Source organism: Pan paniscus, chromosome 5 (genome assembly GCF_029289425.2).
Source record: "Pan paniscus chromosome 5, NHGRI_mPanPan1-v2.0_pri, whole genome shotgun sequence".
Lineage (NCBI taxonomy): Eukaryota > Metazoa > Chordata > Mammalia > Primates > Hominidae > Pan > Pan paniscus.
In genome coordinates, this window is record NC_073254.2 from 168,356,006 (window position 1) to 168,374,199 (window position 18,194).

Consider the following 18,194-nt stretch of genomic DNA (forward strand, 5'->3'; position numbering starts at 1 on the left):
TTGATTCGGTAATCAACTTTTGCGTCTCTACTAGAAGTCTAGAAAAATCTTCTACGTCACTTTCCTTGGAATTCACTCACCCACAGAAGGACGATTTCAATGAATTGGATGAGATTCCTGATGGTAAGAGAAAAAGGGGAGTAGGATTCTGGTATACCCATCTTCAATGGAATATCTACACTTCCCTGCCTTGAAGAACTTTGTGGGAATCAAATGGAGTATGATACAGATGAGAAGACTTTTAAAATAATCAGTTTGGGTCTGGTGCAGTGGCTCACGCCTGTAATCCCACCACTTTGGGAGGCCAAGGTGGGCGGATCACTTGGGGTCAGGAGTTCGAGACCAGCCTGGCCAACATGGTGAAATCTGGTCTCTACTAAAAATACAAAAATTAGCCTGGCGTGGTGGCACACGCCTGTAATCCTAGCTACTTGGGAGACTGAGGCACAAGAATCACTTGAACCCGGGAGACAGAGGTTGCAGTGAGCCAAGATCACGCCACTGCACTACATCCTGGGCAACAGAGTGAGACTCCATCTCAAAAAAAAAAAAAAAAGATGATAATATAAATCAGTTTGTTCTTACTTTGATTCTGCCCCATGTAGCTGTGTTCACTTGGACTCATCATTCAAGTTCTCTGGAGCCTACTTCCTCATCTGTAAAATGAAGGATTTGACCTAGATCTTTTTCGAGGCCCTTTTCCATTTCCATGAGGTAGAATTCTAATATAAAACGTTCTTGGTAAATGATATCCTATATGACTCTGAAGTTGTGATGATGATGATGATGGTGATTTCTTTATAAGGAAAGGACAACTTTGTTAAAAAGCCCCTGAAGGGCCAGGAGCCTTGGCTCATCTCTGTAATCCCAGCACTTTGGGAGGCCGAGGCAGGTGGATCACCTGAGGTCAGGAGTTTGAGGCCAGCCTGGCCAACATGGTGAAACCCCATTTCTACTAAAAATCCAAAAATTAGCCGGGCATGGTGGCAGGCTCCTGTAGTCCCAGCTACTTGGGAGGATGAGGCAGGAGAATTGCTTGAACCCAGGAGGCGGAGATTGCAGTGAGCCGAAATCGGGCCACTGCACTCCAGCCTGGGCAATGAGCGAGACTCTGTCTTTAAAAAAAAAAAAAAAAAAAAGAGAGAGAGAGATAAAAAGCCCCTGAAGGAAATTTTAGAAGAAAGGAGTGACAAGTGACATTAACTAAGAGAGAAAAGAGTCGTCAATCTTGGGAGTGGTAATCAGATCATGTTGAGTTAACACATGGAAATTGGTAAGCAGAAAGTAGCTGGGACTACAGGCCACATGCTGCCATGCCCAGCTAATTTTTGTATTTCTAGTAGAGACGAGGTTTCACCATGTTGGCCAGGATGGTCTCAAACTGCTGACCTCAGATGATCCTTCTGCCTCGGCCTCCCAAAGTGCTGGGATTACAGGAATGAGTAACCATGCCTGGCCTCAAATTTCACATTCTATGTATAGGCATCAACATTTCTCCCAAAACATTATCTCATTTCCCTATCCATTGATTAAGAAGCACCAGGAAAAACAGCTTAAATATCTAGAATATGTTGATTTCTATAAGTGCCAAAATGCTGGCTAAGGTTTAATTATATGTGTGTGTATATATATAGATATATAATTATAAATATAGATATCTATATAAATATCTATATAGATGTATTTTTTGAGATGGAGTCTCACTCTGTCGTCCAGGCTGAGTGCAGTGGCTCACTGCAACCTCCACTTCCCAGGTTTAAGCGATTCTCCTGCCTCAGCCTCCCAAGTAGCTGGGACTACAGGTGTGTGCCACCATGCCTGGCTAAGTTTTATATTTTTAGTAGAGATGGGGTTTTGTCATGTTGGCCAGGCTGGTCTCGAACTCCTGGCCTCAAGTGATGTGCCTGCCTCAGTCTCCCAAAGTGCTGAGATTACAGGCGTGAGCCACCATGCCCGGCCCGTTTAATTACACTGATGCGGGTATGTGTTGTCACTAAACTGTACGTGTCTTTAGATGACCCTGAAACATATTATAACCTGTGAAGAAGCAGGTGGCCATTAGTATGGCCTTGCCTCATCTTGGATGGGGAAACTAGCACCAGGTCAAATGCTTTGCCCCAGGTCATCTGATGAGTCAAGAAGAAAATGATTCTGGATTGGTGCTGGAGAGTCAGGCTTCATCCTAACCCCAGCCCCCACTGCCCGGCTTGCCTGGCTCCTTGCTGAGTTATTTGCTGGAAAGTGTTTATGTAGAGAACAGGCTGCCCCTTGGAAGCAGCACAGTCCTCTGCATCTTCTTAAATTTAAGAAAGTACCAGGCCAGGCACGGTGGCTCATGCCTGTAATCCCAGCACTTTGGGAGGCTGAGGCGGGTGGATCATGAGGTCAGGAGTTCGAGACCAGCCTGACCAATATGGTGAAACCCCATCTCTACTAAAAATACAAAAATTAGCCAGGCGTGGTGGTGCGTGCCTGTAATCCCAGCTACTCAGGAGGCTGAGGCAGGAGAATCGCTTGAACCTAGGAGGCAGAGGTTGCAGTGAACCAAGATGGTGCCACTGCACTCCAGCCTGGGCGACAGGGTGACAGAGCAAGACTCTGTCTCAAAAAAAAAAAAAAGTATCACGTGGTGAATAAATTCAAATTCTTAAATATACCAATACAGTCAACTGTAAAGGCTATTTATCTTTTCCTATCATTTACTTATATTTATCTGTTTATAGAAATGACAATTAAAAAAACCTCATCAGCCTTAACTGAATTTATTTTTATTCAAAATATCACAGAGCACGAGGGAGCCTTGAAAACCCATCTGGCCTAACTCCGGCATCAGCCTAGGAAAGCACAAGACCTGGCTGTACTGACTCATAGTTCAGTGCTCTTTCTACTTCAACACAATGCCTCAATGCTATTAAGGAGAAATTTAATAATTCTTTTGGTTTCCTTTCACAAACATTACGTCAGGGACTGTGCGCAGTGGCTCATGCCTATAATCCCAGCACTTGAGGAGACCAAGGAGGGAGGATCCCTTGAGTCCAGGAGTTTGAGACCACCTTGGGCAACAGCAAGAGATCATGTCTCTATAAAAAATTTTAAAAATTAGTCTGGTGCAGCGGTGTGCCTGTAGTCCCTGCTACTCAGGTGGTTGAGGCAGGAGGATTGCTTGAGCCCAGGAGTTCAAGGCCACAGTGAGCTACGATTGCAGCACTGCACTGCCGGGGTGAGAGAGCAGGACCTTGTCTCTAAAAAAATTTTTCAGCATACTTTTTTTTTCTTTTTTTTTTTTGGAGACAGAAAGTCTTCCTCTGTCACCCAGGCTGGAGTGCAGCGGCAGGACCTCACTGTAACCTTCGCCTCCTGGGTTCAAGCTATTCTCCTGCCTCAGCCTCCTGAGTAGGTGGGATTACAGGCATGCTCCAACACTCTTGCTATGTTTTTTTTTTTTTTTTTTGTATTTTTAGTAGAGACAGGGTTTTGCTGTGTTAACCAGGCTGTTCTCAAAATCCTGGCCTCAAGTGATTCGCCCGCCTCAGCCTCCCAAAGTGCTGGGATTACAGGCGCCAGCCCCGCACCCGCCAAAAACACACAAAAATTATCAGGGATTGTGTTTATAAATTTAGTTACTTTTGAAAATGTTTTTACATTTTGAACTTTCCTGTAAGGACTATTCACCCATTGCATTGATTGGTGCTCACAGCACTTAATACTTGAGCAAGGGGAATTCAAGGACATGCTCTTATCCCCTTTCAAGTGGACTCAGAAGGAAAACAAAACAAAACAAAACAAACAAACAAAAAAAACCCCACAATCAACAAGAAACAGGAGAGGCCTCAAAACAAGCAGGGCTCTCTCCCTGGGGCATCTCACTTTTTTTTTTTTCCTTTTAAACCACAAGGCCCTAACAGAGGAGCAAACTCCATGTGGTTTCTTAACTGTTTCAAAAGTGATCAATCACCAAATCGAATGTGACGTGCATTGTCACCTTCCAAGGAAAACTCTGAGTAGTTTTGAAAGATAGAATCACAAAAGGGAAAATCACCTCTCCAGGGCTAGTTCCCTTATAAAATAAATCCGTCCTGGGGCTTCCCCTTGGAAAAACACACACAGGGCCCCAAGTGTGTGTAGGCTGACTGGCTACACAATCATTTGAATTTAGTTTCGAAAATAGCCCTTCCCTGTGTCCCTAATGTAAAGGAATAATTAAAACCCAAAGCGCATTTCCCTTAATTAGCCGAAAGCCCTAGCAATGCATGGCATTGTGGGCATTCAGGAGCCAAAATGCCCCCACTCATAAAAAATGATCCAAACAATGGCTCGTGCCCAAGCTTTCACACTTGTTTTGCAGAGAAGTCTTGGCTGGCAGAGGCAGGATTGTAATTCCTTGGGTCGCTTGACTTCACGAGGGGCGAGGTATGCATTGTAGCGACACGGACTACTTGTGAAGCCTTTGGGCGGGAGTCGCTTAAAGATTAACTTTCTCGGGTTTCCGTGACCAAAAGCGTTTCCGTGAATAGCGTGATTGGAAACTTGTGCGGGCCGGAGACCGCGGCGCGGCTGCTCTTTCAACAGGCGATTTGTTCTCCTGTCCGAGGCTCATTTCCATGCAAAGAGCCTGACATCAGAGCACCTTTTGTTGCTAAACGCTTTCTTTAGCCTCGAGGGAGAGAGTCATGTGGAGCTGGAAGAGCTCATTTTGAAGAGAGGGGTCCCGGGGAGCTCCCTCCAAGATGTAGAGGCTCCGCGGCCACCCCTGACGGGTCCTGCCAAGACTTGCTAGAAGGAACGAGTCGCGTGCCTTAGTTAGTTGGTTCCCGTCACAGGAAGAAACGCCTTTGCAGTGGGTTTAATTGCTTCTGGGCCGAGCGAATTCCCCGCCGTACAACTCAGTGGTGCGGACTTTGCCTCCTGCTACCCTGTTGCTGCGCCGAGCGGGGTGGGAAAGTTTCTGGAGTTGTCAGTCGCGCAGCCCGTGGCCACCTAGACCCGAGGTGCGGGCGCCTGCGAAGGGCCCCCGCGGGGTGGCCGGGGCGGCCGGGGCATGTAGCGCGGGGGCGCGGCTCGGTGACGCCGCGGGCGGGGACCCGGCATCCGGGCAGGCTGCGCGCGGGTGCGGGGCGAGGGCGCGGGCGCCGCGGGGACTGGGACGCACGGCCCGCGCGCGGGACACGGCCATGGAGGACGCGGGAGCAGCTGGCCCGGGGCCGGAGCCGGAGCCCGAGCCCGAGCCGGAGCCCGAGCCGGAGCCCGAGCCCGAGCCTGAGCCCGCGCCGGAGCCGGAACCGGAGCCCAAGCCGGGTGCTGGTACATCCGAAGCGTTCTCCCGACTCTGGACCGACGTGATGGGTATCCTGGTAAGTTACCTGGGGAGGGGGCGGCGCAGGAAGTACAGTTCTCAGCAGCCCCTCTGAAACCGGGGGCTCCCTTCTCGCCCACCCACTGGGCAACCCACTCCGCAGAGGCGTCCTTCTCTGGCTCTAGTTCTTAGGGGGCTAAATACACACAGTATAGGATTTCAAACCCTAATTAAAAAATAACCAGCCACAGGTCCCGTCAAAAGGTGTTTTTTAAACAATCGGGTATGATATTCAACAGTTTAATCTGGGACACCTGCTGACATGTTGGTGTGGAAAAGGCGAGAAAGAGGCCTTCAAAAAGTAGATGCAAATAAATATTTGGTTGGTGCTGGATTAGGGAAAAGGCTGATGTTACTGATGTTTATCTCTTCACCATTTGTTGTGTGACCACAAGAGGGAAAACAAACATTTCCTTACTCAGAACTGCCAAAATGTTTGCCTACTTTTTTTTGCAGTTTTTCAATTTGTGGAGTTACAGGATATTTGTTTTATATGTTTGGGGCTAAAACAATAGGACTTATTTTGCTAAATCTGTGCTGTCATGTATTTTGAAATGTCCAGTGACTAAAAGCGCCCCTGGATTTGGCATAGTCTCTGGGAAGCAGTTCTTCTGTATGGAGGGTGAAGTTTTAACCTGCTCAGGGTTGAATACCTTGGGGAAGTAATAGATTTGCTTTGGTGGAGTTGTAGTTAGGCAGGTAGACTGGAATCAGATGGGCGAGGGTTATTACAGTCAGACATCTTAATCCATACATAAAAGACAACTTTAGTTTAAAGACTTGGAATGGCCAGATGTGCAGATTATCAGAAAAGTCTCTAGATTTGCTTTGAGATCTTATATTTTTTGAGTGGGAGGAGATGGAGTGAAAGAAGTTCTTCTTTGGGAATGATAAACCGTGTACAGTTTTTAGCACAGTGATTAAACTCTTGGGCTTCAAAGTAAGTTATACTAGGTCAAATGCCAGCTCTCCAATTGACTGTTTACATGATCTTGGCCAAGTCATTCAACCTCTCTGATCCTCAGTTTCATCACCTGAAAATTGAAGAAAAGAAGACTTGCTTCTTGGGGTTTCTGAGATTTAGCTGGGTTGATGTGTGTATCAAGTACTCAGCAGACTGTATAGCATATAGCAGAGGCTCAGTAAGTGTAGCTGTCTTTCAGGTTTTATTTGTTTCCTGCAAAGTCTCCTGTCTCTTCCTTCTAGACATCCTAAAAGCCCAGTTACTCCATTTTCAGGTGACCATTGGTATTTATGATTCTTACTATACAGAGAACCAGCGAGCGTTGGTTAAAGATTTCTATCTGCTCTTGTCACTCTCCAGTATTGAAAAATGTATATAAATATGCATGCAATGTATATTTACATACTATATATAGCACACGTATATAATATACCTAAATCTAATATATATTTTAGATTTAAAAGGTTTTGTTTTTGCATTTTCTGAAGTATACAGATGAATATGATCCTTGACTGAAGTTCCAGAAAACCTAATGGACATTTTAAAGTTGTGATAAACTTTTTCTTTTTTTTTTTTTTGAGACGAAGTCTTGCTCCGTTGCCCAGGCTGGGGTGCAGTGGCACGAGCTCAGCTCACTGCAACCTCCGCCTCCTGAGTTCAAGCAATTTTCCTGCCTCAGCCTGCTGAGTAGCTGGGATTACAGGCGCGCAACACTACATCTGGCTGATTTTTGTATTTTTAGTAGAGACGGGGTTTCACCATGTTAGCCAGGCTGGTCTCGAACTCCTGACCTTGTGATCCGCCCACCTCGGCCTCCCAAAGTGCTGGGATTACAGGCGTGAGCCACCGCGCCCGGCCGATAGACTGTTTTTAAGTTATCTTGTTATTTCTTGTCTAGATCCAGTTCTAAGTTTTCAGTCACTGAGGAAATTGGTTTGATAATATCCCATTGTATCCCTTACTCTAGGGCGTTGGGCTGGGGGCGGGGAGGATTGGGGGCCTGTTTAAATGAAACTTGGGCTGAGGGTTCTTTTGGGGAAGAGGGTTGGCCAGTGGCATTTTCTGCAGATTTGCTTTCCCTTCCCTGGCAGATTCCGGCACTGTTGGGTCAGTTGTAGTGGAGTGTTCTTTGGCTGAGTTAAAAGATGGGGTGGGGCTTCAGAAGCTCAAACCTGCTATTGAAAGGGCAGATGCAGGAGCAAAGAAAATATGTACTTCAGCTAATTATTCAGGATCAGGCTGGGAAGAACGTAAAGCCTGTCCCAGACAGGTTGTGTTTGCTCATGTTTTCCTCTTGTTTATCTGGGGTAAACAGGCATGGAGATTGTTCCTTAGTAAATTCAGAGGAAGACATGGCTTACTGCTCCTTTGTAGATGTCTTGCAGGGAGACACCAGGCTAAAAGGGAGGGAAAGCTGTTATCCAAGTGTTTATACAAACTGAGTCTTTGGGGAAATACATCAAGACACAAAATTAACAGTTGACTTTATTCTCACTGAAACAAGAGACACCATTTCCTTCCTTTTTTACTTAAAATATGAGATTTTGCAATCATCTATCAATCTAGACAGGTGAAGTGACTTGGCCAATGGCACATACCATGTCAGTGACAATGTTAGACTTGTCCCCGGTCGCTGGCCCCTCCAGTAGGGATCCTGATGTCATGACGCTCCATAGTTAACTCTCAGATGAATTCAGTAGAAATGTAGTTCAGTACATTTAGAAATCCTGTGTGTTTTAGGTAAAATGTGACTTACAAGATTCTTTTTCCGTACTGAACTTGAAGAGGACAGTAGAGGTAGTCGGGAAATTACACATCTGAACATTATCCTTAACAGATTTCAGACACAGTTCTACTTTACTTTTTCAGATTATTCTAATTGTGGAAATCAAACCACACAGCTTATCAATACTGTGTGTGGAACTTTGAAATGACAAAACTCACAGCTTAGTAAGTGAAAACATTTTTGGGTGAATGAGCACTATTGAGCAGTTGTCCCCCAGGGGATTTTGTTGGTTATAACCCAGTGAAAGTATTGCCCCAGAGTCATGGATCTCAGTAAATACAGGATGGTTGTTTGAGTTCATTAGGACACATTTTGCATTTAGATTAATTCAGTCCATGCACAGTTAAGCACCAAATAGTTGCTTTCAGATAATTGTTAACAAAGTGCTCATTTAGAAAAGAAATAATAGTATAATTTACGGCATGAAAATGTTTGAGCAGTGCTAGAATAAATAAATGCTAATAAGTGAATATATAAATGGATATAGAATTAAGAGAAAACAAGCTTGCAAAAAAAAAAAAAAATTAACTAGATTGTGAGTGCCTGGAGGGCAGGGTCAGTGTCTTACTCATTTTTCTATCTCCAGTGCTCCTGACTTAACTGGGTGCTGAGAACATGGCTTCGTTGAAAGAAAAAGGGGAAAAGTATGTATTTCTTAAATGCAGGAGTCACATCAAAGCATTGTTCTGTCAAGACACATGTGCCTGCTGTAATATAATGGGGTACATTTATAAAGATGTGAATACATTCTGCTCTGGCCGAAACTACATTTTGGGCAGTTTCATCGTGCAAATTAAAATCCCGGTGCTTCCACTGGAAACTAATGGTAAATTGCAACATGTTTATAAGCCCCGAGCTATTAAACCTTGGCGTTCTTGTGAAATGTGCCATTCTGTTCACTAACACTACGACATGTGGTAGGCCAGGGTTTTCAAAGCATGTCACCTCTCCCTGTGACATGTGTAGACTTCTATTGAGAAGTGCAAAACTGAGTTAGAATCCTGTGGAATTTTACCCTTTTTTCTTTACTCCATAGTTGGCAGACACGGCATTCCTTTTTTTAGGTAGGGGAGGGAAGTTGTTTTTAAGAGCAGGAATTGCTAAGGTTGTTGATACAGTTAGGTGTGGTAGATCCTTTTTTCAGAACTGATTTATCCATTTGCTAAATTGTGATGGTTCTTCAGCTTCTGCCTACAGGATTTGAGGACTTCTAAGGCAAAGCCTTAGAAGCCTTTAAATCTACTTGTTAACTGGGAAGGGGGTTAGTAAGTGCCTATTGTTTGCAGGATCCTGCAAGATGCACCTCCCCCAAACCTGAAATTTCCTCTGTTTTTGCTCTATTTCTACAATTTACACCCATTTCCCAGCATGCCTAAAAAATATCCATTGTATAGAGATACTCCGAACCTTCCCCTACCCTAATTCCTGTGCAAGCTACAGAAAGGCAGGCATCAGTCCACAGAACTGTTATATTCATCCTATCTTACTATTTACTCCATTCCTAAAAAATTAACAAGAAAACCCCTAAAACAAACAAACAAAATGTCTCCCTCTTTTCCTTTGTTGTTTTAGGCCAAGTGTGGGGAGGGGAGATGTTAGTGAGATCCTGAGGGGGCTTTTAAAATGCTAACTCCTTTGAAAGCAGTTAATTTACATGTTCTCTTGGGAGGTGTCTTGAGTTGTGCCTATCAGCTAATGACTTAATTAATTTTACGTCTTGGAATTTGAGAGTCAAGCCCATTTCAAATATTCTGACTTCACCTTAATTTTATGATGTTCCTTTTAGCCCACTGAAGAAAGCCTTGTGGCCTCTCTACGTGGAGAAGTTGCAGGGTTATGTACTGGAAGGGATTGAAGCGCCCTTGGAAATGCACCCTCAACTCTCATTTAGAGAGAAGGGTTTGGAGGGCTTCCGGGTGGAAAAGACTTACTCAGGGTAACAGAGAGGAGGCAGAACTCAGGCGTCTGGATGTTCACTTCTTTGGCAAAGACTAAGTCAATGGCTTTCATAATTTTATTTATTTATTTATTTATTTATTTATTTATTTATTTATTTTTGAGAAGGAGTCTCACTCTGTCTCCCAGGCTGGAGTGCAGTGGTGCAATCTCCGGTCACTGCAACCTCTGCCTCCCGAGTTCAAGCGATTCTCCTGCCTCAGCCTCCCAAGTAGCTGGGATTACAGGCGTCTGCCACCACACCTGGCTAATTTTTGTATTTTTAGTAGAGACAGGGTTTAGGCTGGTCTCAAATCCCTGGCCACAAGTGATCCACCCACCTCGGTCTCCCAAAGTGCTGGGATTACAGGCGTGAGCCACTGCGCCTGGCCGGCTTTGATAATTTTGGTTGGGGTTGCCGAATCTTTTCCTGCTAAAGGAGACCCCTTAAGCTTAAGTGACCTTCTTCCATGATTCCCTTCTCCTGCCTTTCTGCCTTTATTTGCTGTTCTCTACCTTGTCTTTCTTTTGCTCAGCCATACAACCCTTCCCTCTGCCACCTGGCTTCTTACTGAGGTCCTTTGCATGCAGCTCTATGGGGACGGAGTGAGAGGCAGTGCTCCTGTGTAGAGTCCTGGGGCTGTGCTGGATCTTGCGCATACATTTCCTTACTTGATCCTTGTAGGAGGTGTGGTCAGTGAGTATTCTTGCCCTCATTTTACAGTTCAGATGTAAACGTCTGTGTCCTAAGTCATGCAGATAGTAGATGGGGAAGCTGAGAGTTGGATCATGTATTTCCCTGAAACTGAATTCCATTTGCAACTGTATATAGTTCATTCTTTCACACATCTTCTTCAGACGTTTATTGGCTGCTAACTTTTGTTTGTTTAAGCTATTGAGCTATTAGCGATACTTGCCCTTGACTTCTACAAAAGGTTAGTTTTGCTGCAAAAGCCTCAGCCCCACGGTCGCTGAGTACATACCCAACCTCACAGGGCGGTGGGCAGAGCGCCCCAAAGGCGGTAGGATCCCTTCACTCAGGATCAGCAACCCAGGAGCGTCTGGGCGGCCCCTATCAGACATACCTTTGGATTTGGGCCCTGAGGGATAAGTAGGAGTTCCCAGAGAGGTCTTTTCTAGTGAGAGGGATAAAAAGGAAGGTGCGAGGTGGGCCCTTCCCCACAGAGCAAAGAGGGACAAAGGTGGAAGGGCACAGATCTCCCAGATCTGGGTGCTGATGTTGCTGGATAAGGTTTGTGGGCACCGGTAAAAGAGGCCATTGGGCATGGGACCTAATTGCGTCTGTGTTTTGGAAAAGTAACTTTTTTATTTCATTCTTTCTTTTCTTTTTTTTTTTTTTTTGAGTGAGTCAAACTCTGTTGCCCAGGCTGGAGTTACAGTGGCGCGATCTCGGCTCACTGCAACCCTCCACCTTCCAGGTTCAAGCGATTCTCCTGCCTCAGCCTCCCAAGTGGCTGGGATTACAGGCATCCGCCACCATGCCCGGCTAATTTTTGTATTTTTAGTAGAAATGGGTTTTCACCATGTTGTCCAGGCTGGTCTTGAACTCCTGACCTAAGGTGATCTGCCTGCCTCGCCCTCCCAAAGTGCTGGGATTACAGGCGTGAGCCACGACGCCCGCCCGGCCAGAAAAGTAACTTTTGTAGGCGATGGGGTGGCAATGAGGTTGGAAGGAAGGAGACTACTTTAGTGACCCAGGCAGGGATAGTGAGAGCCCCAACCAGATGTTTCTGTGTCACGTCATTACCTGTCCTCTGGCTTCCTGAGGCCCAACACTTTGTACAGTCTCTAAAGTAATCAGGACTGCTCCATGGTAACTTTCTTTTGATAATTCTTTTATGCTCAAGAGTGGGCTGAGTTAATGCAAGACATTTTAGAGATGTCGTATGCCTTGTGATTTTCTTTCTTTCTTTTTTTTTTTTTTGAGACGGAGTCTCGCTCTGTCGCCCAGGCTGGAGTACAGTGGTGTGATCTCGACTCGCTGCAAGCTCCTCCTCCCGGGTTCATGTCATTCTCCTGCCTCAGCCTCCTGCGCAGCTGGGACTACAGGCGCCTGCCACCACGCCCGGCTAATTTTTTGTATTTTTAGTAGAGACGGGGTTTCACCGTGTTAGCCAGGATGGTCTCGATCTCCTGACCTCGTGATCCACTCACCTCGGCCTCCCAAAGTGTTGGTATTACAGGTGTGAGCCACCGCGCCCGGCCGATTTTCTTTCTCTCTAAAGGAAAAGGCGGCCAGGCACAGCGCCTCACACCTGTAATCCCACTGCTTTGGGAGGCCAAGGCTGGAGGATCGCTTGAGGCCAGGAGTTAGACCAGCCTGGGTAACATAGCGAGACCTCATCTGTAATTCTTATTAAAGAAAAAAGAAAAAAGTATCTATCCATGTATATATGTACAAATATTTGTATACCTGTCTCTCTATACTGATAGAATGTGGTTCCTTAAAAGGGGGAATTATTATTTATAACAATATGCACACCACTGAAAGATCTTTAAATCATTCTTTTAAAAGCGAATTGTAGAGTACAGTGAAATAGTGGGAAATATGTAGTTCAATGCAAATTTATTCATTTGCAAATCCGTAGCTCAATTTTACAAAGGATGTAAGAGGAAAAACTATCGTTTATCTAATGTGTCCTTTTTAAGAGTGCTGTGGTGCTACTTGATTGTTTCCTGTCTAAGACTTGACTGTCATAATCCCACTGTAATAGACGATGTGCCTACCCGTGGTTGACACACATTCTTGGCATTAGTAAAAATGAAATTGGTCTCAAAAGAGTGAATCTAAATGGACAGAGACTGACTCTCACTATCAGTGATACCATTTAATACCTGTGAGTACAGACTGAGACTACAAGAATTAACTAAACCTTCAGACTATTTTTGAGATAAAATGTATTTTTCGACTACATAAATTGTCATTTTTCAAATGATATGCTCATCTATTTATTAATTCACTTTTGTAAGAAGACCTGAAAATGGTAGGTCTGTTCCTCATTAGCTTTGCTCCTAGCCAGATGTTGAATGTCCCTTCTTTTGTTCTCCGAAGTGTTTCACTGGGCAGCATTAATTCTTTATGAGGAGAGATGCTTCATAGAGATAACCTATCTTGTATCTTTCCTGCCATGTCAAGTCATGTAATATAGACATCTCCATCCTGGAGACTGGGTATCCAGGCATTATGGTAACTCTGAGACTCAGAAGACAAACGCTTGAGAAAGGGCTAGTATTTCCTTTCTGCGATAGTAGTTTGTTTTTGTTTGTTTGTTTGTTTGTTTTTTTCTGAAAGGCTCTTCTATGGCTTTCAAGATGATTGGTGAAAATGGAAATATATTTGTATTTATGTTTGTTTTTCAAGATGATTGGTGAAAACGGAAATATATTTGTATTTATGTTTGCTCTTCAGACTAGGGTTCTCTGTGTTCACAGAGATACGTTGCAGTTCTCCTTGGGCGTCTGATGCAAGTTCCATTCATGGTTGATTTTGATGTTTCATTCACTATTTGCTAGTTTCCTTTTGCAGCAAGTAGTGAGTGAGGAAGTTTCCATGTGTCCACCCATCACTCTGCCTGGTTGTGGCTTCCTTCTTTCTCCTAACATGAGGTAGTAAGAAAGAAAATAAAAGCATTATAAGAATCACATGATTTTTAAGTAAAGAGCCATTGAGGAGCAGAATAAAAAATCTTGGGATATGCCCTGAGCCCTAGTTACTCCCTGCTTTTTTTTTTTTTTTTTTTTTTTTGAACTGCCCTTAATCTAGTAGGACCTAGTTTCCTTTAAAATGTATCCTAAGCACCCTTGACTTTGTTGACTTTAATAATAATTTTGTATTGGTCTTGCTGTCAGCCAACAATTGTTTTTAACCTAGAGCTAAAACATGTTTATGTGTTTTTGTGTGTGTGTGCTTTAAAAATATAGTGTTTCAACATTAAATTATTTGTAGAGGAAAGGAATACTCTAGTTCAAGAATATGTATCTTTGCTATAGGAGTTTGTCTTTGTCTGTTTTCATAGGATTTTAAAGACCTCCTTTGTAAAATAAACCATTAACAACTTTGTAGCATTCCTTGTTTGGAAATGCCCAGTCTTTAAAAAAACAGTTTTGAAAGAGAAGAGTAACAACCTTAATCTGTGAGTTAAAACATTTAGAAACAAACAAACAAAAGTTAATTGAACATCTCTTAGAAAACTGATAGGTAGAATAGTAAAGTAGTTAAGAGCAAAGGAACTATTTTAGGTTGTTTGAGTTCAAATTGTGGCTTTAACCCTTACCGGACATGTGACCTGGGTGAGTTATTTAATTATTCTGTACCTCAGTTTCCTTATCTGTAAAATGAGGTTAACAGTCACCAACATCATTGGGTTCTCATGAGGATTATTTAAATAATGAGAACAAAGGCCAGGCTTGGTGGCTCACGCCTGTAATCCCAGCATTTTGGGAGGCCAAGGCGGTGGATCACCTGAAGTCAGGAGTTCGAGACCACCCTGGCCAACATAGTGAAACCCCATCTCTACCAAAAATACAAAAATTAGCCAGGCATAGTGGCAGGCGCCTGTAATCCCAGCTACTTAAGAGGCTGAGGCAGGAGGATTGCTTGAACCCAGGAGGTGGAGGTTGCAGTGAGCCAAGATCACACCACCGTACTCCAGCCTGGGAGACAGAGTGAGACTCCTTCTTATAAATAAATAAATAAATAAATAAATAAATAGAACTGTGCATGACATACGATGAGCAGTTCATAAATGTGAGTTATTGGCTGGGTGTGGTGGCTCATGCCTGTAATTCCAGCACTTTGGGAGGCCGAGGCAGGTGGATCACCTGTCAGGAGTTCAAGACCGGCCTGGCCAACATGGCGAAACCCCACCTCTACTAAAAATACAAAAATTAGCCAGGTGTGGTAGTGGGCACTTGTAATCCCAGCTACTTGGGAGGCTGAGGCAGGGAGAATTGCTTGAACCTGGGAGGTGGAGGTTGCAGTGAGCTGAGATCGTGCTACTGTATGCCAGCCTGGGCGACAGAGCAAGTCTCTGTCTCCAAAGAAAAAAAAGTGAGTTATTATTAACTACTAACAATAGTTGAATCTCTTTATTTAGAATATGAATTAATATATCTTTATTTTAATCTTTTTAATTTTTTATTTTTTGTTTTTCAGAGGCAGGGTCTCCCTGTGTCACGCAGGCTGGAGTGCAGTGGTGTAATCAAGACTCACTGCTGCCTCGCTTCCCTGTGCTCAAGGGATTCACCTGCCTCAGCCTCCCAGTAGCTGAGACTATAGGCGTGCATTACCACGCTCAGCTTATTATATTTTTCTTATTTTTTCTAGCATTGGAGGGGTCTCTTTTTGTTGCACAGGCTGATCTTGAACTCTTGGCCTCAAGCAGTCCTCCCAACTTAACTTCCTAAAGGGATGGGATTACAAGTGTGAACCACTGCTTTACTAATTTTTCATTTTTAAATGAAGGGATGATGTTCTGATTCTACATGTTCAATTTAAGATTGATTTTTTTTTTTTTTTTTTTTTTTTGGACAGAGTCTTGCTGTCTCCCACGCTGGAGTGCAGTGGCGCGATCTCGGCTCACTGCAACCTCTGCCTCCCAGATTCAAATGATTCTCCTGCCTCAGCCTCCTGAGTAGCTGGGATTACAGGCATGCACCACCATATCTGGCTAATTTTTGTATTTTTAGTAGAGATGGGGTTTTGCCATGTTGGCCAGGCTGGTCTCGAACTCCTGACCTCAGGTGATCCACCTGCCTTGGCCTCCCAAAGTGCTGGGATTACAGGCGTGAGCCACCGCACCTGGCCAATTGATCTTAACTATTGATTTGATTGAGGTAATATGCCCTTTTTAATATGTAGCTTAAAAATAAGTACATAAATTGCTTCAAGGTATTAACCTTCAGTTTACATATTGAGAAATATGTGTTTAAAATATTTTCTATACTCACAAGAGAAAAAGGCTGTGTACAGTGGTTCACTCCTGTAATCCCAGTGCTTTGGGAGGCCAAGGCAGGAGAGTTGCTTGAGGCCAGGAGTTCAAGACTGGCCTGAGCAAGATGGAGAGACCACACCTCTACAAAAAAAATTTAAAAGAGTAACCAGGCATGGACCTGTAGTCCCAGCTACTTGGGAGGCTGAGTCAGGAGGATCCCTTGATCCTATGAGGTCAAGGCTGCAGTGAGTTGTGATGGCACCATTGCACTCCAGCCTGGGTGATGGAGCAAGACATTGTGTCAAAACAAAGTAAAACAGAACAAAAAAGAAAGAAAAAAAGAGAGAAAATATGAATGCTTTTGAATAGCCAAGATTTTCTGAAAACAAGAAAATGCTTGTAATAAAAGTATATTTTCTGTTTAAGTGGTACCCACATTGCCATTTTTAGTTTTTTTATGTGTCTAAGTGGCACAATAATATAAGAGAGCTTTTGAATAGTTTGCTTATTTAGAAACATGTAAAATATTAAAAGCATTCACTTATGATTTCATTTTTTGAGTGATGGATTCATGAATGTACTAAATTGGTTTTTATAATCCTGATTTTTTTGTGTTTTTTTTGTTTTGTTTTGTAGACTCTTTTCCCAGGGTTTCATTCAGTTAGCAGCTATTTTTTATGAGCTATTTTCTGCAAATCACTCATTCTGCATCTTTGAGCTTTAATTAAGAGTCTTAGGTTTCCAGTCAAGAATTTATAAAGCCATCATATAACAATGGCCCCACCAGACTTATGAAAAACTTGACCACACATTTCAGTGTGAATATGGCAGAAAGTGGGAATCATTGTGGTTTGAGGAAGAACTATAAGCCTGTAATGAATAAACCTGCCACTTATTTTATTTTATTTTCCCCCAAGATGGAGTCTTGCTCTGTCACCCAGGCTGAAGTGCAGTGGCGCAATCTCGGCTCACTGCAACCTCCACCTCCTGCATTCAAGCAATTCTCCTCCCTCAGCCTCCCAAGTAGCTGGGATTAGGGGCATATGCCACCACCCCCGTCTGATTTTTGTATTTTAGTAAAGATGGGGTTTCACCGTGTTGGCCAGGCTGGTCTCGAACTCCTGACCTCAGGTGATCCGCCTGCCTCGGCCTCCCGCAGTGCTGGGATTACAGGCATGAGCCACCGCGCCCGGCCAAACTTGCCACTTACATAAATTGTTATTTTGGGATGATTTAGTTATGAATCTAAAGAGAGCCCACAGGAATTTGAAATCTTTGGGAAAGGCTGTAAAGACCATAAACATTTATTCTGAAAAGGTAAAACATTTCATTTTTAAGGCTCATTTTATTGTGAATTACAGTTTTTTTAAAAAAACCTTCTCAGAATGCATGGCATTAAGACATAGTCTGCTGGGGTATGGTCATTACTGTCTTCTGCAACATGTTGTTGTAACTCACCTAACATGTGACGCCCAGGTGGTGATTTACTGGAAGAGCGTCATAACACTGATGTGTAGTAGCAATTTGCCTTGATTAGAGGATTGTGAAACTGGGACTTCATGATGAGCATTAAATAGGTGTCAAATGATTCCTAAATGATATGTAGAAGATATTATAAAATCTTCATGATGTAACTTTAGCATTATCAAAGAACTGGCTCCTTTTTCAACAGAAGAAAATGTCAGCTAGTTACCCCATGTTAATATTTTGTATCAAGAACTCTTTGGTTTGTCGTGTCCCTGAGTGGCTGCATATTCTGAGTCTGGGTCTTTAGAAAGCAGGATGCCTTCTATAGTGGAAGAGCTTCCATAGAGACCAGGAGGGGAGACGAATAGAATGAACACATTCCTTAAACCTCGAGAGAAGCTTACCAGGTCACATCCCTTAATCTAAGAAGTGCTGCTCTAGAGATTAGAATGATCATATTTACATTGGTATGATTTCTTGCACTTCATATGTGCTTTTACATATGCTGATTGGTTTTATTTTATTTTATTTTTGAATACAGGTTAAAAAAATTTCAATAGTTTTTGGGGAACAGGTCAGGTAGTATTTGGTTACATGAATAAGTTCTTTAGGGGTAATTTCTGAGATTTTGGTAAACCCATCACTTGAGGAGTGTACACAGCACTCAGTGTGCAGTCTTTTATACCTCATCCTCTTCCACGCTTCCCCCCAAGTCCCCAAAATCCATTTTATCAT

The 18,194-nt window shown here is 43.5% G+C and overlaps 1 protein-coding gene across 4 annotated transcripts in view; it reads left to right on the top strand.

The window, feature by feature from the left end:
* SASH1 (SAM and SH3 domain containing 1) overlaps positions 1-18,194 on the top strand; it is a 287,004-nt gene that overhangs the window by 68,418 nt on the left and 200,392 nt on the right. The window contains exon 1 of one of the 4 annotated variants that reach the window (XM_024929063.4): positions 2,904-5,351. The exons of 2 other annotated variants lie outside the window; for them this stretch is intronic. In XM_024929063.4, the coding sequence (XP_024784831.4) occupies positions 5,172-5,351 (180 nt within the window). In that variant the 5' untranslated portion in view covers positions 2,904-5,171. Of the gene's footprint in view, positions 1-2,903; positions 5,352-18,194 lie in introns of those variants that run through there. One more of the 4 variants, XM_003811526.7, reaches the window with a different exon arrangement.